The following is a 22,777-nucleotide window of genomic DNA, read 5'->3' on the forward strand; positions in this document are numbered from 1 at the left end:
GACAGAGAGGTTTAGATTATTGAAAAATGTGTTTTAAAGAGGCTGGGGGGTTGTGGCCATTTTTAGACTATATTGATCTCCTTTAGAAGAAGAGCTCCATATGAAGATATAGAAAATGATCAAATTTTAAAACTAAAATTTTTGAAATTTTTCTTTGCCAAATGATAGTTGACAGCTTAAGATATCATATCTAAAAAATTTAGTTAAATCTGGTGGTTAATTTGTGGTTAATTTGTTGACCCCCCAGCCTCCTTAAGTGGGATTTTTAAATTAAAAAAAAAAAAGTTGCTTTGAGGTGTATCAATTGGAACATACCAACAATTTAAATTCTCTTAATTAAACTAAATGTATGATAGCTTTGGGTCACTTCTTAGTTCATCAGATAGAATCTCTTTTAATGAGATTTTAAATGCATTGTGAAAAAGTTTAAATAGTAAAATGTGTTCAGGTTGGAAGATCAATATAAACACATGTAAATTGCAGTTGGAATTAATAGAATATGCTTTAGACTGGATTTCTCTGTTCTGATTGGGATGGATTTAATTACAGATATATATGACAGTATTCATGTAGTAAGACCATAGTGCATAGTTGAATGAATACTTGGAAACTAAGTATTCATTTTTTAAGGTCAGACGACACATTCCTCGAAAATATATAATTTTTCCCAAGAATTGATCATTAAAGGATTGCTACTCAAACAAGTTTCCTCACCCAAAATTGAGGTACCTTACCGGGGATTTGGGCATGATACCAGAGGGTAACAATATCAAAATTTTTGGTGTCTATATTTTTAAATACATATTGAAAACAATTTAGAAATCACATGAGAATGACAATTGGGAATAATTTTGATATAATACCAAGAAATACAGAACGTATGTTTGAGGAATGTGTCGTCTGACCTTAAAGGCCTCTGAACATGCACTATTATAAGTTATAATATTGATATTTCCTTTACCTAAATAATGGGTACTTGAATCTTGTGATGATACAAGTCATTCAGAATAGTATATCCTTTTATGATAGCTCACCTGAGCCAAGGGCCAGGAAAAAGCTTGAATTTTTTATGAAGATCTAGAGCATCTGTCTTTGTGTCCAGAACTATTGGGGACAATTACAACTACATTTGCCATAAAGCATCCTTACATCCTTGGATGAAGGGGATTCAAGTTTGTTCAAATAAAATGCCACACCCACCTTCAAGGGGTGATAATTAGCAAATGATTAAAATTTGATGGTATCACTTACGAAACCTTCAGAACCACTAGACCAGAAAAAAGCAAAAGATGAATGCTTCTTTAGTTAGGGTTTATTCAAGTTTGTTCAAATCGTGGCCTCCAGGCCCAGAGTGAGGCTGTAGGGGGTTAGTTTGACAAAATTCTTATCAAAAACAGCAGGGCCAATAGAGGTCACATTAATATATTATCTTCATATTATCTTCATAACTTGTGCAAATTGTGATCCCTGGTGCTTGGGTGGGGCTTTCAGAGGGGGTCATTGGTAAATTGAGAATGCAAATCCCCATTGGTTTTATTAATATTCATGCAAGCTTCTTCATGCAGTGTACATTCAAATTTTTAAAGTAACAACCCCCTAGGACTAGGTGGAGTTATAATTGAGGGTCAAACATTAAAAATTTCCTCAATAACATAAGGGCTACAATGAAAAATCAAGCATCTTCGTGTAGAGTGGATTTAAGATTGTTTAAATTATGGCCCTTGGCGTTAGGATGGGGTTTAGCTAGAGCAAAGAAAAACCAAAGTCTTCAACATTTGGATTCAAGTTGGGTCAATTAAGTTGTGCCCCATTGGAGGTAGGGTGGGGCCATGTACAATATATGGGGAAATTTTGCATGAAAATTTCTAAAAAAAAAAAAAAAAAAAAAAAGAAAGAAAAAAAAATCATTTAAAATCTCATTCTGAAGAACAGCAGGGCTGAGGTGACACAGTTGAGCAAAGTGACACCAGCATGGGTCTTTTGTTAGTCTAGAGGAGATGGAACAGATTGGATCAAAGTCAAAAGTCTACTACATATTAGATAAAACATTTATTATCAATCAGACACCACTATTTCAGTGATATACTTTAGTTTTATAATTAATGTCACTTGAAACATAAATTTTGTTGGTTTTGTCATTTATTGTCAAATAGAATGTATACTAACTATTCAATGGCAAAAGATGTGGCAGTAGCCAGAAATAGTTTAAAGGAGAGGGAGTCACAAATTTGTGTGAAGTATTTTCAGATTTCTGTAGGAGATATATTTAAAAATGAATTCTTGTGAATTGATACACCTCTCTTAATATGATTGGGGGTTTTCCCTAAAGAATCAGCTACCAGCCAAATTAACTGCTTCTAATTGATAAAAATGCCATTTAAAAATCAAATTTTAAAAAATAATTGTTGCAAGGTCCACAGATATTTTGTTCATAAACCTCAACCCCTAGCCTGTTACAAATTGATCTCTAACCCTTTACTTTAAAACTGATGATTATAGTTACATTGCATTAAGGAGGTACTGTTCTTTGTAATTTTTAGCATGAGAAGTTTGCCGGGAGGCGAGTAAGCCCACCAGTACCGTATCGCATTGCTAAAGCTTTGGACCCTGTTATTTACAGAAATACAGAACTCGATATCTGGGAAGAAGAAAAACGAGGTAGAAATTAGATAAAATTCTATTACTTGTATGAAGAAAGACTCTAGAATCAATCTTTTTTTTTTTAATTCAGATTTTGTCACCATTAGACAATAGATATCTGACATTTTTGACAATTTGGAGAAAATTTTTGTTAAAAATCATCTAATTTATTGAAAATTTTATGGAATGTCTTTAAGTAGAAGAGCTGGATTATGTGATTATTGTACATGTTTCTTGGGATTTTGATTTTCTTTTAATTTTCATTGTTAATTAACCTTATGTTGACAATGTACATGTGAACTCAAGTATAATACATGTGTTAATATGCCGAATCCTTGGCTAAAATTTTTGATTGAGTTCTGTAATTCTTCAGGTTGGTAATTTTGTAACTAAAAAAATTCAGTATGAAAAAGAGTAACTGATTAATTAAAAATGAAACTCAATAGATGTGATTTAATACCAAAGTAAACTACACTGAAGAATGATTTGTATTACTTTTAAAAGTTATTTTTGGAATTGGAAGAAATGAAGGAGTTTTAATTATAATGAAGACTGGTTCTTCTACATGGTCATTACTGCTGGCCATTATTCCAAAAGGTCTCCAAACAGCCATTTTTTATTGATTTCTAGCTGAGATGTAATATGAAATGTTGAGGAAGTGATATTGGTGAATAAAAGTAGAAACTTCTTGGAGAGTGGAATGTCTCCATTGTTTGGAGTGTTGATTGTTTTCTGTCACAATATTGATGTTTGACATGGTATTATGGTCACTGTTGACAGTGTGTCAGTCAATACCTTGTATTAAAGGGGGTTTTTATAAAAACTCAAGCACCTGTTATCTTAACAAAGAAAACATAAAACAGATTAACTTTCAATTATCTGATTTGTTTTGCCCAATACTTGTTAATTCAAATCCACAGATTTAAAAAAAAGTAGAATGTTCCATGTTGTCAAGTGAATTGGAATTTTGAGATATATATAGCTATGAAAGCCTGCAGAGAGAGTAAGGTTGATACACGAGATGTTAACATTGAGGTGATAGAGATGTAAAGATTTCTTTAATTAATATATATGTATCGGTCGTATTGTAGAGGCCATTCACAGGGAGCGCTACAAGTCTGTGACATTCTCCGCGGGGGATAAATGCCAGGTAAGAATTCTCACCCTGTATAGAGAATGCTACAAGTCAGTGACATTCTCCATGGGGAATAAATGCCAGGTAAGAATTCTCTCCCTGTATAGGGAACGCTACAAGTTGGTGACATTCTCCATGGGGGATAGATACTAGGTAAGGGTTCTCTCCCTGTATAGGAAACGCTACAAGTCGGTGACATTCTCCTTGGGGGATAAATGTCAGGTAAGAGTTCTCTCCCTTTATAGGGAGTGCTACAAGTCGGTGACATTTTCCATGGGGAATAAATGTCAGGTAAGAGTTCTCTCCCTTTATAGGGAGGGCTACAAGTCGGTGACATTCTCCATGGGGAATAAATGTCAGGTAAGAGTTCTCTCCATCTACACCTCAATATAAAAGTTTAAGCATTTCTCTGATAGGATTTATAAGCATCTGTGTTCTGATAATTCCCTGATATAAAAAAAGGTGTAGAGTTTTCTCCCCTGTTCTGACCGATTTTGGGTTTATTCTGCCAGTTCACTGTACGGTTATCAAATACTATTGAATGAAATGAATGCATGTTGGGAGTAGTCATGTGAGAATGTTTAGATATAGTTAAATGAAGACTAGTAGCTAGGGGTAAAAAGTCATGGATATAAAATATAAAAAATTAGAATTCCATGCTAAAAGAGAGTTAGGGATGTAAGTTTTGAATGCAGTGGGATTCATTTAATTAACCTAATTTGTTCAAATTATTTCAATTCCATTATATAATTATCACTGTCTTCAAAGGGAAAGTTTAGTTGTTACATTGTTGGTGATATAATGGTTCACCCTTGAAGGAAAAAAAAATGTGTAGCTAATACTGTAGATGCATGGTGCTGTGGTCACCATGTGTAGGAGTATGGCATTCATAGGAAAGGGAGATAAATCATGCATAGAACATTACCATCAGAATCTGTCCTTTGTTTTTGATCTTTGATGCCCTGTAAAATGTTTACATTGAACTCCTAAAAGATGACTGCAGATAGTTTTTGGAGATGGTATTCTTTTGGGGAAAATTGAATTAAACATGCCAAAAAAAAAGATTAAAATCTCTAGCTGTACACAGGATGATATGGTACAGCCCATCAGGGGATAGTGGTATTGACTGGTCAGACTTAACAGGACGTGTTAATTTGTTCAGTACATCCTACCTCACAGTAAAAGGTGTCCTTAAAAATTGAAGAAAAAAAAATCTTTATTGAAACCGGGCTGCATCAAAATTCAACTTAACTCCTTCAATAAGTTCTTTATTAAGATACATTTTTTTTTTTGAATAGTTGCATAAAAATATCAAGAGTATATTTTATCATGGTGACATTGACATGTTCAAGACCAGAATGCACTTTATAAAATGTGAAAAAAGTCAGCTCTGCACATATAATGTTATCACATTGCAACAGAGGTATTCAGGAAGGAAAAGACCTTGCGCTGGGCAATGTTACTGTTAAATTCATCTTAAAAAGATTTTTATCTTGTGTTCATCCATTAAATCAATTAGGATGCAAAATGTTTAATGTGAATTTATATATAGTGGTAGTGCTTGCAGAATGATCACATCAGAACATTACAGATGACTTACAGTGAGATGAAGTTCATGGATATTTGAATTCAATTTGAGACTGTTGTCTGCAGAATCCTGGGTTTCGATTAGTTGTTGTCTGCATGAGTATTCATCAGTCCCACCTAATTGGAGGTACTTAAGTTTGTACTTTATAAGTTGTAAGGAGCATAGAGGGCCTCCTATAGGTAAGAACCTGATGATGGGTTAATAACCTGGATCAAAAGAGGAACTTAACAATATGCAATTACCCATGGAAAAAGTAAACTGCCTAGTTATTAGGCAAATTTTAAGCAGTTTTCAAACAGTTTCAGGCAGTTTGGCTTTTTCTGTTCTTTTGTAACTGCTAGTGCCTTTGGAGTAAACAGTTTTCCTTAGCAGTTTTTAAGCAGTAATCAGTTTCCCTAGCAGTTATATCTTAACTGCCTATGCTTGAGGAGAAGACAGTTTTCCTAAGCAGTTTTGTAAGCAGTTAATTTCCTTGTACAATTTGATTGGGTTCAAGAGAAATTTAAATGTTGGGCTCAATGATCAACAAATATTAACAACAGGAACCCAACAACAGACCGCCAAAATTCAATTTTTGGCTGCCATGTATTGTTGGACAAAGGCTATAAAGCATCATGAAGAGGGAGCCTGCTGGCCACAAAGCTTTAGATTTATTGAAATAATGATGTAGACATTTAACAATTTGTAAGTATAATATATTCATTAATTTGTGGCCTTGTGTGTTTGGATGGAGTGAATATTTGCTGTACTTTTGACTTTTTCCTTCAGTGTTGAATCTTGTTGAACAGTATGATTTATATGCCCTGGGATATACAAGATTTAATCTTACTAGTCAGTGAGTAATATGTTTTACGATGTGACCGTTGGGGCGAGCGCAGTTGTACATGTACCATCAAAAACCTATACACAGCTTACACTTCTAATGTTGATGGATCCGCCTCTTCAAACGTCAAACCGCACGAGACACAGTCAAGACTGTGACGTCACATGACGTCGGAATTTACGGAGACAACCGAGCGTCTGGTTGAACGAGACTAAAGATCTTGTGCAATAATAAATGAAATACGTTGTAGAGTGGATGTAATTATTTTTTATTTCTTTTAAGCCCCATGCAAAGATAGAAAAGTAAACGTATCTCTCGGTAATGAATTATTATCCTTGGTCTTTTGAATGTTTTGTAAGAATTTCGCATGGAACCCTGGTAGCGAAGGAATTCTGGGAATGTTGCACCAGAAAATTTGCCTGACGTATGTACAGATTTCATTCCGAATTTTCTCTGTTCTTACACGTTAGTCTATTGAGCTCGCTTCGCGAGCGGCGCTTCGCGCCGCTCGCTGCGCTCGCTATAATTGCATGGTAACATTGTACATGTGTATGTAAATAAGGTACATGTATTAATTTTTAGTTACACTGATTATAATATCAGATGCATAAAACATGCAGTGTTTGATACTTTTTAAACATTCATCTTAGCAATCTCTAATTGTTTGACTGTGTTATACAATTGTACAAAATACAATAAATTAAAATGTAAAAAGCATTTCTGATATAGGTAGAATCTGGTAGATCTATTATAATTGCATATTATTTCAGACTGGATAATAGGAAATGTCCTCCTGACTAATTAATATTTATGTTGTAAAAGGGAAATACAGTACCGACCGGACACAACCTAACACCAGAGCGAACCCCAAGCGCACCCTGAGTTCGCTTCCTGGGTTTGCTCGGGGTCCGCTGCGGGTCCGCTTTCAGAAAATTTGGGACCGCTCTGGGTGCGCTCCGGGTTCGCTCGGGGTCAGATCTGGGTCCGCTAGAGCGAACCCGGCGTTCGCTTTCCGGGTTCGCTTTACGCATTCAAGCATGAAGCGGACCCCGCTTTAATCTTGCCGCCAGTAAGCCCCGCCCCTTGTATATTCCAAATACAGTAGTGAAATCGATCATTACTGTTTTTAAGGCGATCGAAACATGTATATGTAAGTGACAATATGGAGAACGTTGATAAATGTTCAAGAATTACACCGTACATTCGACGTAGAATTATCACTTTTATTTTTCTTAACTTACAAGCTAAGTATATCTCGAGAGAAAAAGAAGAAAAAGGTGTTAAATTTATTTTCGTTGTATCAGATGGAGGGAAATTGATAAGAGTATCTTAAGAAAAAAAAAAAGCTTTCTAATTCATTTGTTTACATTATTCATGCGTTTTAAAATAAGTTGGAACTTCCAACTTAATTGCAATTGCTAAATCGTAATTAAAATGTTTGAAAGACAAACAACTGAATTATGATCTTATCTATGAAATAGCTGAGACATACTGTACATGTAAAATGCTAAGTTTCCATATTTAGCAGTATACATTAAGCTAGGTTGTCGTCAATTACATGTATAATTTATGTAGGTCGTGATAATCACTAAATATTCTCATACAGTGTAACTTGAGTTTCGTTTTACAGATCATTAATTTTATAATTTACTTCCATGCTATAAATCATTGTTTTATAAGGCGAGTTTAACGGAAGAAATAAAAAAAAACAACAACAATCAAAAAACCAAAACACACAAACAAACCGAAACTAATAACTGGTCCAGTGATAAGAATATATTATTTTTTTAAGTTGTTTTCAAATAACATGTAAATGATCATTTGAATAGTTTGTGTTCCTTAATTACTGGTATATGATCCCCTCCCCTCCCCCCCCCCCCCCCCCCCCCCCCCACTACATACATGTACATGCTGGAGCGGCATGTTGACAAACAAAATTCTAAATGTTTAAAAATGAATAAAAATAAGAAAGAAAACACACAAAACATGAATTCAATAACTGTAAACTCACATGAATAAGTAGATGAAATTAAGATAATAACGCCCGATGTTTTTTTATTGTTTTATTTCGATGAGCCGCCCACCCTCTCCGTACTCGAATTGTTTTCTATGGGCCGGTTGTAGCGATTTTAATTTAAAATGATATACAGTGTTCTCTCTCTCTCTCTCTCTCTCTCTCTCGTAAAGCTATTTTACTGATTTTCAGCATTCAGATGGCAACAAATTACATGAATATGTACTCTTCATGGAACGTACCAAAGAACTATGATGTTTCCAAATTCAAAAAAAAGAAAGATAATAATTGAATTTCTCATTGATAACGTGCCCAGACGAGGTACATGTAACTTAAGGAGCATCGAATGTAGGGGGAGAATATACTCAGGTATACTGTGACCATGGAGACAGTATACATCCAGCTAGCAAGTGTCAATTAAAAAAAACCCACCGCAATTGCTCTTAGCACCCGCAATATCTTCGAAACAGGTGGATGATAACCGACACGTGATGACCTTGGCTTCACTTTGAAACTATAATTATTAAAGTGTTAAAATTAAATACTATGACAAATACAAAGTTCAAATACAGGTACCTATGTAATGAAAAAATATATGTACGTTTTTCGCATTAAGGTATCTTTGCAAGTTCAATTTACTAAAGTTGGAATTACGTGTACTTTTCATGAACAAGTACAAAACGTACCCGTCTAGTAATATCCATATAAAGTATTTCGAATATTACATATAGTACATGTAAGAGGTTCTTGAACATTAAACCTGTATATGCATGTATATATCGACGTGAAGGAAAGTGATATAAGCATTTTTTTTTGACTGACTTGCAAGTAGTTACAAAAATTCAAAAACATACAATGTAAGGTCTACATGTAGGATCATTAGAATTGACAAAATAATCTTTCCCTATATAAATGTACTTAAATCAATCTATTTATTAAATTTTGGTAAAAGATTAATTAAAAAAAAGTATCACATTATTTAAACAAATGAGATTTTTTTCTTTAATTTACGTATTGATATAATGCACATTTATACTGTACAATGTACATTTAATGTTTTTTTCAAGATCAATTATTAAGATCGATAATTTCTATGTTGATCTGGATATATTAAAACGTGCATTTAAATGGAAATAATAAATAAAAAATAATTAAAAGCACGTACTTGTTCTTATACTGTATCTTGAAATAATGAAATTCTATAATTTATCGAAGACCTTTTTTTTTTTTTTAAATTCTTTTTTTTTTGTAACAATTGTTATAACCATTATTATCTTCTTTTTTTCTATTATGAATTAAAGTACTTATTGTCTGATAAATTTACGCAATGTATATTTATATATTAACAGATTTTGAAAATATAAAGAAAATAAATATGTAACTATACATGTAACATGCTACCTGGATAATGCAAATAGATGTGTAAATATTCATGTTGTCTGGAGAATTAAAATATATAAATATATAATCATGTTTAAAAATCATATTAATAATATTTTACACTGTACATTCACACGCTTTGCTTGTACAATGTTTAGATTACAAACTGGCATGTTGACTGGTCGATGCGCTGATGGTCAACGCATTTTATCCCTTATCCTGATTGACAGACCTGTTCGGCATGTTGATTGGTCGACGCGCTGATGAGTTAATCGCTAATCCTGATTGACAGCTCTGTTACGCAACACCGAACGCGCGTTCACTTTCTGGGACTGCTACTGAATTTGGGGTTCGCTTCCAGCGTTCGCTCTGGGTCCGCTCTGGGTTTGCTACGGGTGCGCTCCGGGTTCGCTTGGGGTCAGCACTAGCGGACCCCAAGCGAACCCAGAGAGCGAACCCGGGGTGCGCTCTGGGTTCGCTTTCTGTTAGGTTGTGTCTGGTCGGTACTGTAGATAAGCAGTATGTAATAGTTTACTGGAAGTCCACTTAGCAGTTAGCAAAAACTGCCTAAATAACTGCCTATGAACTGCTAACAAACTGCCTATAAATTGCTAAGAAACTGCCTATGAACTGCTAAGAAACTGCCTGTAAACTGCTTGCGAACTGGTTACGAACTGGTAAGGCTAAGAAAACTGCTTATAGATTACAAAAATTTTGAAAGCAATTTGTTTATCCATTAGCAGTCTAGGGAAGGTTAAGTAACTGCTCCAGAACTGCTAAAAAGTTCAAACTGTTAAGGCTAAGAAACTGCTAAATAACTGCCTTCCACTTTGCCATGAGCAGGTGTGAATGTGTGTCATTTTCAAGCCCCTGGCATTGAACTGAGAAGGGTTGAGGGGTGGGGGGTGGAGGCAATGATAGCATCATCCACATCCAGCTTTAAAATTTGTATGATAATGTCAGATTACTTTGATTAGCAGTGTTAGTTTGTCTGATATAAAATGCAGATGAGTTTGCATTTTGGTTCAGAGGGTTTTGTTGCTAAATGTAAGTTAGAGGTTAATTGTCGTTCTATGCAGTGTTGGTGTGGCATTGAAGCAGGTTGGTTTGTCGGTTGCCAGATATCTCAGTGTTTAGTTTAGGGGCCCTGGTTTGAATCCTTTTAATCCTGGTCTGGTCTGTTGAATTATCTCCATGTTACGTTTGTTATCCTGCCATGGAAGATCCTAGATTAGTGTCTTCAAGGGTGAAGACATTAAAACAGCAAAGAATGATGTGGTCTGGCAGGTTCAAACACTGGTGGCCAGATGCATTCAGGGGACTCTAGTTGGTCTGGTTCATTGAGTCGTGGTCTGGTTCATTGCATTTTCTCCCTGGTGAGCTAGCTGGTAACCAGAGAATTTTTTCTTGGATGATCATATTTGCACCATATGGATTGGTTTTATGATGGGCTTGGTCAAGGTTGCTTTGGAGATATGAGGACAAAAGTCATGGCTTCCTTCTTATTTCATGAGGATGCAATTGGTTTACAAAAGTTTGCTTAGTCTTTATATTTGTTTTGTTTGTTTGTTGTTTAATGTCCCTCTCAAGAATTTTTCACTCATATGGAGACGCCACCACTTGCGGTGGAGACTGCAAATTTTTTACCTATACTCGGCACTCAGGGCCATTGAGCAGTGAGGGATCTTTTTCATGCCAGCACCTACTTAGACACGGGACCTAAGTTTATACGGTCTCATCCAAAAGACTGGTCTCCACATCCCACAGTGGGATTCAAACGACGCAAGGAACAACACTCTGGAGCAGATGCTCTAACCACTATGCCACTTGGGCAATTTCTTTATATTTGTAAAAGAAATTGAAATATTAGGCTCATTTTAGACCAAATATGGTTTTGGACACTTTCTCTTGTATTTACATTTCGAATGAGAAAATAAAAATGGTAAAAATATTGCAGAATTGGGGAGGGGCACCTGTATCTTACACAATCAATAAGCTGTAGAGTTTGAAAATATTTGTATTGAACAGGAGGAGTGAAAGAGACATCAAATTACCTTGATTACTTTCAAGCATGAATTGTATATTTGTATGTATGGTGTATATAGGATATTGTTCATATCAGAAACCTAAAAATTCACCAATGTTCCTGACCCTTTACAATTAAGAAAGAAAGACTTTTTAAAATTTCTATATAATCAAACAAATTTTAAAAGACATTTATATTTTGTGATATATTAAGAGATGAGTACTAGTTTAGAGGCCCTAAATAAAATGCATCGTAATGATCAATAAAAATCATATGCTGTACTATTCTCCTTTTTAGTTCAATATCTAGAGAAACATTTAGGGTCTATATTCAGAGTTTATAATGTTGACATACATCACTCGGATTCTTCCATTTTCTGACAGAACTCCACCCTTCTCCTATTCACAGCTCAAGTCCTTGGGTGTTTTCATTTTTTCTGGTACATTAATTATGGATTGAATACTGTTGATTGAGGCGAGTGTGTTGTGGTGATTTGACGCGACTCTAGAAATCAACGCCTTGCATTTTCTTATCTCTATACGTAATCACCTGGTAGTCTATTTCACATCATTGTATAGACGGGGAGCTAATGATAAATAATCATATTTTAATGTATTTAAACTGACTTAACACATAAAAAAACTTGGGTTAAAGAGAAATGATGTCAAGGAAAGAGAGAGTTGTGTTTAGGGATGTTTTTTTCTCCGCCACTGAGAGTTGTATTGATCATTTAGTGTTTTGCTGATAACCAGGAGTGATCGAGCTTCTATCTTGTTAGGAAGGAGGATTTTAATTAAACAGATAATCAGAGATATATTACAAAATGTATTGTTACAGGTATGTAAGGTTATGGTCAAATATTGAACATACTTTATCTCCTTAAATGTTGAGGTATTTTCTCAATTTTTCTCTTTTTTTTCTTACTTAAAAATTTTATGTGGATTACAGGTGTCTTCTAATGATTCATTTCAACAAGAGGATTTGATTCATTTTTTTTTTAAGAAATGAAATTGCTGCTGCTGCTATTCTGAACATGTTGTCTAGGCTAAATAAGGGAAATAATGAACAATTTTGTAATTTGTCAGTTTGGAAGATAATTTGCAGTAAAATGTTTGTTTAGCTTTGGTCGATGTATACAGTTGCCAGGGTTCAACACTAACTATTCTAGGCAAATTAGTCCTTATACAGCTATAGATCTTGCTTACTTTGACTTCTAGTCCATATAGACATTTTAATACTTTTGAAAAAGTTCCATTTTTTGTAGTAATTTAATTAAGAATTGATTAAACAATGTACTTTTTTTTAGCTCACCTGAACTGAAAGCTCAAGTGAGCTTTTCTGATTGAAATGTGTCCAGCATCCGTCTGTCATGTGTTGTCTGTTAATTTTTATGCCCCCAGATCGAAAGATCCCGGGGGTATATTGTTTTTGTCCTGTCTGTCTGTTTGTCTGTTTGTCTGTTTATCTGTTTGTCTGTTTGTCCGTTTGTCTGTTTGTCCATTTGTCCGTTTGTCTGTTTGTCTGTCTGTCTGTTGTCAACTTTAACCTTGCCCATAACTTTTGATTGGTTGGAGCTATGACTTTCATATTTCACATGTGTATTCCTTGTGACAAGACCTTTCTTTGGGTACCATCATATTTGACCTTTTGACCTTGACCTTGGAGTTTGACCTACTTTTGCAAAATTTTATGAGACTTTAACCTTAGCCATAACTTCTGAACAGTTGGTGCTTGGGGTTTCAAACTTCACATGTGTATTTTTTGTGACAAGGCCTTCCTTTGGATACCAACAACTTTGACCTTTTGACCTTGACCTAGGAGTTTGACCTACTTTTGAAAAACTTTAACCTTGGCCATAACTTTTGAATGGTTGATGCTAGGGCTTCAAACTTCACATGTGTATTCCTTGTGACAAGACCTTCCTCTGGATATCAACCACTTTGACCCATTGACCTTGACCTAGGAGTTTGACCTACTTTTGAAAAACTTTAACCTTGGCCATATCTTTTGATTGGTTGGAGCTAGGGCTTTCATACTTCACATATGTAATCCTTGCGATAAGACCTTCCTTTGGATACCAACCACCACTTTGACCTTTTGACCTTGACCTAGGAGTTTGACCTACTTTTGAAAAACTTTAACCTTGGCCATAACTTTTGAATGGTTGATGCTAGGGCTTTCATACTTCACATATGTAATCCTTGTGACAAGACCTTCCTTTGGATACCAACCTATTTGACCCTTTCACCTTGACCTAGGAGTTTGACCTACTTTTGAAAAACTTTAACCTTGGCCATAACTTTTGAATGGTTGGTGCTAGGGCTTTCATACTTCACATATGTAATCCTTGTGACAAGATCTTCCTTTGGATACCAACCACTTTGACCTTGACCTTGACGTTTGACTTTTATTCAAAAAACTTTTAACCTTCGCCACAACTTCTGAACAGTTGTATCTACGTCTTTCAAATTTCATAGGTGTATTCCTCGAGACAAGACCTTTCTTTGGGTATCAACATTTCTTATCTTTTGGCTGGATTTTGACTTGCATTTGAAGAAACTTTAACCTTCGCCATAAGCTGCCATACGGGGGCATCAGTGTTTCACAAACACATCTTGTTTACATTTTCAACTTCTCCTCCAGAACCACTGGGCCAAATTCAACCAAACTTGCCACAAAGCATCCTTGATTGAAGGAAATTCAAGTTTATTCAGATGTAGGGCCACACCCTCTTTCAAGGGGAGATAATTAAGAGTAAGTAAAAACTTAATAACATCTGTTACAAATCCTCAAGAATCACTAGGCCATATTTTTATTTATTCAAATCAAGACCCTCAGAGATTACAGAGATCCAAATTTTACATTTTGCATGTTTGAAGAAAAAAAATGATTTCAAGAACAACTGGGCTATATACATGTTGGTGGTGTTCAGATGGTGATTGATATATACATGTTGATGATATTGAAGCATTCCAAGGATTCAACTTTGATAGAATTATGAACCCTTAGGTGAAGATTTTGTTGAACAATATGGAGTCAATTTTTTAATGAAATTTATAAAAAAAAAAAAAAAAAAGGAATTTTTTAAAAAAAATCTGCCGATGAAGAATATAGCAAGGCCAAGGTGACTCAGGTGAGCAATGTGGACCATGGACATCTTACTTTTCTCCGAAATGAACAAGCATTAACTTGTACAGAAATGTATGGGAAGTTTTTTTGAATCATAAGAATTGAGAACCCAAGTCATAAGAATTTTAAAACATTTGATAGACTTGTTAAACAAACCATAAAATTCTTTGAAATCTCCTGATCAACAAGTTAAATCATACTCCCTATCTCCTGTATACTTTACGTACTCTGAGTTGAAGCATTGGGGACAAAAACATCTTTATATGTGTCATGTACTAATTTTAACTATATAATCACTAAATGTTTCAGTAAAGATAATGAATTGTTGTACAAGTAAATGACTTGGAATCCGGTAATAAAAAAGCTAAATATCAAATAGATATACATTCTCAGTGTGGCGGTCAGAAGGATCGATCGCCGGTGGCCAGATAGCTCAGTTGGTAGAGCACCTGACTGGAGATTTAGGGGGCCCGGGTTTGAGTCCAGGTCTGGTCCGTTACCTTCTTCTCCTCTCCTGTTACAGCACTTTACCAGTAGAGTTGTGGACTTATTTGAACATTGAAAATTTATTCTTGTTATCTATCAAGATTTTTTAAAAACTTGATTGGAACTCTGTTGGGTGGATCAGATTGATTATAGCCACATATTACATCAAACTGATTCAAAATTAAGTATTTTTTGTTGAACCCTTGTTGCTTTATACAGAAATTGCAATTGGAACATTTTGAATATGGAATGAAGACATTTTCCAATTCAATCTTTTTTATGTTGCTTTGAGAACTGAATTAATTTTACCCTTTATTGTACTGCATTAAGAATCCTCTATACACTGCATACTAAAGAGTTCAAATTCTGTGGTAATTTTTGCCAGTAGAGTGATCAGCTCCTAGTGATCTGAAATAAAATAAACAGTGTACAGTGTTTCACTCAATTTCTAATCAAATAAAGCACTTAACATTTTATTAAACTAAGATGTATTATAGTCCAGTCAATTTATCAAGAAACATCAAACTAGTGCAACAGAATTTCTTTTGTAATGAATAAACTCTAGAATGCAAAAAATATTTAAAGTGATAAAAAATCTAACAAACTCGGATGAAGTGGGGGGGGGGGGGAGCATTACTGGTATTTGGGATATGTAATTCTATAGAAAAGGGGCATAACTCTTGTCATTTTAGTGAATTTTGGTGCATTTTTCTACCTTGTAGGAAGAGGAATGAACTGTGTAATTAATTTATAGATGTAGTAAAACCTTTTATACCCAACCAAAACAAAAAAAAATTAATACAGAAGTTTAGGCTTATTTAAGAGTGTATGCTGCATTTCCTTGTATCAAAAAATAACATTTAGCTAGAGATTATTAAAACAAAGGTTAAATTTTGTCTCTAAATTTTTATTAATGTATTTTTTTTCATGAGATTTAGTATTTATGTACTAAATGAAATGATCAATGCATATTAAATCTTAATCTAAATGTTATTCTACTCTCTATTCAGTATCTTTTAGAAAATGTTTACATTTCCAAATTAACAAAAAAATGTGAAATTAAATTCAAAAGATCCATTTCAGATTTTTATTATAATGAAATAATGATCTATTAAACTTTATAAAAAAAAAGTTTAAATCAAAATATGCTTCGAATTTTCTTTTGATTATTTTAGCAAATCATTGGCTGGATTTACAGAGTTATGTCCCTTTTCTATTTTGTACATGTTGGATTTCATTCATCTCAGGATAATTTCTGTTACAATAAGTCTGATGTTGGGCCTATATTTTCACTTAATTTCACTGGACTATTAATTAAGGTCTTCCGTTTCCAACGGAAGACCTTCTACTGATTGTGATGATTAAGATTATTCTTTTTTTTTTTTCCTAGACGCCAACTTTGACGCTTCATATCTTCCTCATTTTTAAACAGATTTTGTTCAAATTTTCAGAGCTTTTAGACTTTACAAAACACTGTCAGAATACCGTAATACAATTCGGAAGTTACCTTCTGTTCACGAGTTATTCCCCTTTGATTGAATTTTGCATGCCTCCAATTTCCAGACAAAGGCTCAGAAATGGTTATAATTGGAGCACAAAACCCTTTGAAATTGAAAAGAGGAAGCATTGAAGTTGTGCACATCGGTTTTTGTTTTTTGATTTTTGCATTAAAAATGGCGCTAGAGAGGGGTCAAAAGTTAGAACGCGGAAAACAGCAAAAAATTTGACATATTTTCCTTTATATCTTGAAAACTAAAAATATTTTGTTAAGACATGTAGAACAAAAGTTGTGCATAATTGCAAGGACTTTCATATTATACTATTTAAAAGGGGCTGGCCCCTATGATTAGGGATCTTGGGCCCTTAAAAGTTTTTGCTTTATAACTCAAAAACGGTAAATATTTCGATCTGGATCTTGGGAACAAAATTGTTCTTTTACACCTTTTTGATCTAATGAAAATGTTGTTTTGTTCGAATATACCATGGGTATTGCGTAATACGTATTAGAAAGCTGGCCAGGTAAACAGGTAACGTTTTTCATTCGGCAAGGAAATCAGACCTCTTCATGTGTATAACTTAAACAGACTTGCTATCAATAATATACCCAACGGTATTTAATGTTAATTTTCTTTTTAATAAGGTTTAAAACGTGGTTTATGGTTCACTATTAAATTATTTATTACAACTAGTCTTTCTTTTCTTCTTTTTTAAATTAGATTAATAGTGTTCAAAAGCGGAGAATATTAAATCTATCTTTCTACGTTTATTATTACAACAAACTTTGTAAGTGATTTTAAACTGTATGCATTGAATAATTCACGATCATTAGCTGTATGCATATGACGGTCTCCATGTTCAGCTCGATGTTTAGTTATGTAACCCAACGCGCGAATCCCACGCCTTTGATCGAGGTCACCAGTGTACTAGCCACCTGTGGCCATAAACAAAGCTAGTATTTGTGATCGCGTATAATGTCAATTTTGTACAAAGAGCTATTAATTAATGGAAAGTTATGTTTTTAATTATATCGAATCAGTAAGATTACTTTACCGATCTTTTATAATCTTAATTCCAAACACTGGTGCATAAAAATCATTTTGAATTTTAATCGCTGTTTTTGTCTGTTCACGCAACAATACATTTACATCGAAATATTTCGAAAAAGCTGCCGTCATTAAAGTTGTTAGTTAACATCTTACTGATCTCAAGAAAACGTTATTTTGTTTGAGTCTTGTGTTCTAAATGAGCTAGAAGCATAACACATATACAGGTAAGCGTTTTCATTCAGCAAGTAAACAAGAGCTCTTCATGCGTGTAATAATAAAATAAACTTATTATAAATAATAAACCTAGCTACATTAGATGCTAATATTCTTTAGAATCGGGTTCTTGAAGTGTTCTGAGCTTTATTTCTAAATTATTTACTGACAACTTTCCCTTTTATTTCGTTTGTTTTCAAATTTGGATAAACCAGTCTACTTAACAGGGAAAAAAGATAACCTTTTCTTCTTATCATATAAAAACAAACAATAAAGTTAGAAAATAAAACAAAACTTTAAACAAAGACCATTCACAGCCATTAAGTACACGCCTTTTACATTCACCTTGTGTGTTTACAATTGTGTAACCTCCCTCGATAGCGCGTGGCAAAGGAGGTCACCGGGGATCAATCGGCGTGTGATCCAGCGACCTAAGGTCATACACAAAACAAACCATAGAATGGCCTTTCCAAATACATTTAGTAAACTAAGTGATGAGTGGATAAATATGTTGAATCTTTCAGATTATTTTATAATATCTTTGATTAAAAATCGCTAGTACATTTCAATTTATATTTTATTCGCTGAATTACAAGAAAGTTGCATATTAATTTTATTTTTATAAACATTGTATTTATCGATATCGAGATAATTGCGCTTTGTGAAAAATTACTTTAAAATCATTTCGAATCTTTCATATGATTTCGTCTTACTGTTTATCACTCGCTCGTTTTAATCAACTAGTCTTAACTGACTTCAAATTCAATGCATTTCGAATGCCGAAAAGACCACTTTGTTTGCGTATTAAAGAAACAATTTATTTATCTCTCTAATGTTATTATTTTACGAGTTGCTATTTCTTTCATGAACATTAAACAGCATGTATATAATTATCACGATAATTGTACGTAGAGGTCACATTTTTAATTGTCAGGAAAATCGAAAATAATATTAACTACTTTTGAGTTTGTATTATTTTCTTCCTAACTTACAATATTATTGCATACAAAATACTAGGTCGGACGCAAGTAACCTAAATATTTCACTTGTATTTGAAAATTCTATCGAGCGTCGAATGAATTTTACCCGTTAAAAAGTGTACAAAAAAACCTTCCTATGCAGTTTTCTTTGGGAATCAATTGGCTTAGATAGTCTACTCCGATATGTGTTGACAAAACTCACGCAATGAGAAGCCAAACATTTCAAACTTGTGACCTCTTGGTCAGTGCATGTGAAGATTACGCACGACAATTAGTGTCTGGAAAACGAAGTATGTTTTATAAATGATTTGACAGGTTAAGATTTGTTCTCATTCCAAATTAAATACAAGTTTACACAATCCCGTTATTTCTTTGTTATTTTATACCGTCAGTTATATTAGAGATTGTTTTAAAAACGTGTTGTCTAGGAAGATTAACCTTATGCATTTGTTTTATTTCATCTAATAAACTGAATTTTCCCATGATACGAATGACTGGTACATGCATGTAAGTACGCGTAAATGCGGTCTTATTTGTTTATGTGGAAGAGCGCCCAAAATAAATACACTTCGAACTCTGGAATTTCCCTATTTTACTGTTTAAATCATAGGTCCGCTCAGCTGACGAGTTGTTTTAATAACGGTTATAAATTATATTCAAAAAAGTCCTGGCCAGCGATCGTTACGCTTGGTTACATTGCAATTAAACAGGTATATACTAATAAGATATTAAGATACTATCGGTATATATATTTTCACCTAATATGTTTTCATTGAGTGTTTTCATAAAAATAAATTGCTGGAGAATATCATGTTCTCCCTGATCATATCGATAGCGCGTAGAAACAGCGGTATATGAACACACGCTTTTGTGTACAAAGCAAATGTGTAAATCAAAAGGATGGGGAAAAACGATGAAATAAAAACATTTCTCTATCAACTGAAATTATTGTCTTTAGACAGATAAAAATAAATGAATATTCGCCTGAGAACATGTGAAAATTATACCCAAATACAATGTAACGAAGGATTTTCGGTTTAATCCGAGTACACAATAACAATGTTGTGTACATGTACATGCAGAATACCTCTTTTTTATCCTTCGCCCATGTGTTCCTCCTTAACGGAAAAAATTATCAGTAAATTATATTATACCGAACGAGGTTGAAAAATGACGAACTTTATTTCTTAAAATTAACAGCAATTATCAGACTTTTTCTCATATCACTGTAAAAATGCCCTAAAAACTAAAACCGTCTGGTTTGACTTTGTCAACGCGTTTTAGATCGGGTTCAAGATTTTTATTAAATATCTGGAGTATTTCGCTTATTCTGCAAGTCTTTATAACAAGATTAGCTTTTTAAAAAAAAGCTGAGAGTCAGCCACTGGAATACAGAAAGTTTCTTTCTTGGTTTGTGATGGTATATGATTTGTTTTATCCATCATGTTGTGTTCATTAAAAGTCATTGTCGTCTAAGTTAAAATTCGCCCAGTCGTTTTCTTATTTGTAACATAATTCTGTACATAATAAATAATAAAGCATAGAATAAATTTTAGTTAAACTACATCGTGATCATTATGATGACCTCCAATTAATTTCTCTTGGGCGCGGACATCAGATAAAGTTCGTCTCAGAAATGAACAAAGCCACTATGATCCCAATCATTGAACGTGTAAGAATGTATACATTTTCATTTTTACTGTTAAATTCTATAAATAATATAGATTATGATGCTGAAAAGGAGGGTAGACCTTGGGTTAGATTGTGTTAATTATTATTAGATAAAAGTTTTTTAATCGTGCAGGTTCGAGGCAATGCATGATAGGGGAAGGGGGAGGGTGCATACTGTATGTATATTTAATTCAATTTCTAAATTTAAGCATCCATTTTAGTGTTATTAGGAAAGAAAAGAATTGCTTCCAAAATAAAGTAATAAACTGGAGATTCAAAATATTTTATACATACAGTACGTATACCCTAAAATGATACTGGATTCCATCTCGCTCACTCTCTCTAATTGGGGGGGGGGGGGGGGCTGTCTACAAATCCGCGCAGTTTCTCTCAACTATCGCAGTTCTACTGTGGTCAGTTTCTCACCTGTGGGCGCGGTTCACGTGCACAAGCGGCACTTACATGTACAAGTCTATCATCGTGTAAATTATAAGAATTTACACATCTTAAGTGATATTCTGACGTTTTCATAACTTTCATCATTAAAATAAAGAGATTCTTTTTTTTCACTGTCTTGGGACCTTTGTGCAAGTGGATTATTGTGTGAATTCCGACCGACCCGTACCTGTCTTATGTAAGGTAATGATCGAGGGAGTCTTGCATCAGGCATTCAGAGGAATACACACAAATCCTTGAACTTGCAACGGGTATATATCAAGTGTTAAATGTGCTCTGCATATAAACTTCTTATCTTCTATAAGAAGCACTGAAATATTTTCATAGTATCATATTTCCTAGATAGAATGTTCTATCGTTAAAATGATATTGTCCTACGGACCCGGTTTAACGATAGAATTCGTTCCGTGTATTCGCAGTGTAGCAAAATAAACACGGGCGATAACTCGAACTCTGTGCATTTTCTATGAAGAATCCAGAGAGTTCCGAATGTCAACATGGCGTTAAATTTGAAGCGAGGAAAAAACGTTGAGAAAATGAGTTGAATTTTCGTATATATATGGATTAATTTTTAGGTTAAAAGGCATATACAATCTCAAAAAGGTTTGTTATGATTAATTTGGTAGTTATTTTCAGTGCAACTCATTTTGTATTCTTCAGAATCATTTCGGAGTGGATCCACTCCGATTTGCTACATTGCAAGTACATGTATATGGGACGTATTCTAACTGTGGTGAGGGCCTGTCCCGAGACACAGTTAGAATATTCTTACTACATATCTCCCACTTAGAACAATCTCTTTTTTAATTTTTCGTTGAGAACGACGAAGAACAATGCAGTCTATAAATAGATCGAGGTCGCGTCTTTGTTTAGAGGTGTTTGTGAAGAATCACGCCCTTTGGTTGGAGCAAATAGCACGAGTTTCTTTAGAACAAGTCGTGTACATCTTTTTCCCAGAATTCCAAATTATGCAAGCGTACTTGCAGTTTTATCCCACCGTAACTAGTCGGGCTGACTAATGAAAAAAAAAAAAACACTGGCAGATTTAGAGGAGGTTCAGGGGGCCTGCAAGCCCCCTTTTTGTATCCAAAATATACACAAGATTTAATAAATCAATTTTTATGTGGCTTTGGGCCCCTACCCCGACCCAAAACTCGTCGGGCCCCCTTTTCTAGATTCCTTTATCCGCCACTGAAAAAAAGAATGTGTTGTTCTCTTGGATGTCGATATCTGAATTATATTTTAATTAAACATCCTGTCTAATATATCATGGGCGCCCATAATAGGACGATTATTTGTTTTTTAAAATAAAGTGGTTCTTACAAATGTTTAAAAAAAAACTTACAAACGGCTAAGTAATTATTTAATTCATCTAGAACAAAGTTAGTTTAGTTATTTGCTTACATATTCTAACTTTTATAAATTAACACGAAAGTCGTGCGATCGTATACAAATACTCAGAAGCAATCTTCATATTTAATGAACGTATAGGTGAATAAATTGCCTCTCATCGCAATACGTATACCCCCATCCCCGAAATAAATAGAATGTTTTCCTTCGCAGCCGGTTATGTAAGTACAAGTGAGGATGGAGCTTTACAGAAGCAGGTGATGAATTCCGAGAGAAAGGCACTGCCTATTTTATATACATGTACATTCCTAGGGACCTGGTTTTGTGAACCGATGTCACC

General features: G+C 34.2%; 1 protein-coding gene across 1 annotated transcript in view; it reads left to right on the plus strand.

Moving 5' to 3' along the window:
- Nucleotides 1-22,777, plus strand: part of LOC133174366 (uncharacterized) — a 53,140-nt gene that overhangs the window by 17,230 nt on the left and 13,133 nt on the right. Inside the window, exons 8-9 of the mRNA XM_061309484.1 lie at nucleotides 2,541-2,658; nucleotides 3,732-3,790. Of these exons, the coding sequence (XP_061165468.1) occupies nucleotides 2,541-2,658; nucleotides 3,732-3,790 (177 nt within the window). The remainder of the gene's footprint in view (nucleotides 1-2,540; nucleotides 2,659-3,731; nucleotides 3,791-22,777) is intronic.

Source organism: Saccostrea echinata, unplaced genomic scaffold (genome assembly GCF_033153115.1).
Source record: "Saccostrea echinata isolate AGI-Se365-2 ecotype Australia unplaced genomic scaffold, CSIRO_AGI_Sech_v1 ptg000057l, whole genome shotgun sequence".
NCBI lineage: Eukaryota > Metazoa > Mollusca > Bivalvia > Ostreida > Ostreidae > Saccostrea > Saccostrea echinata.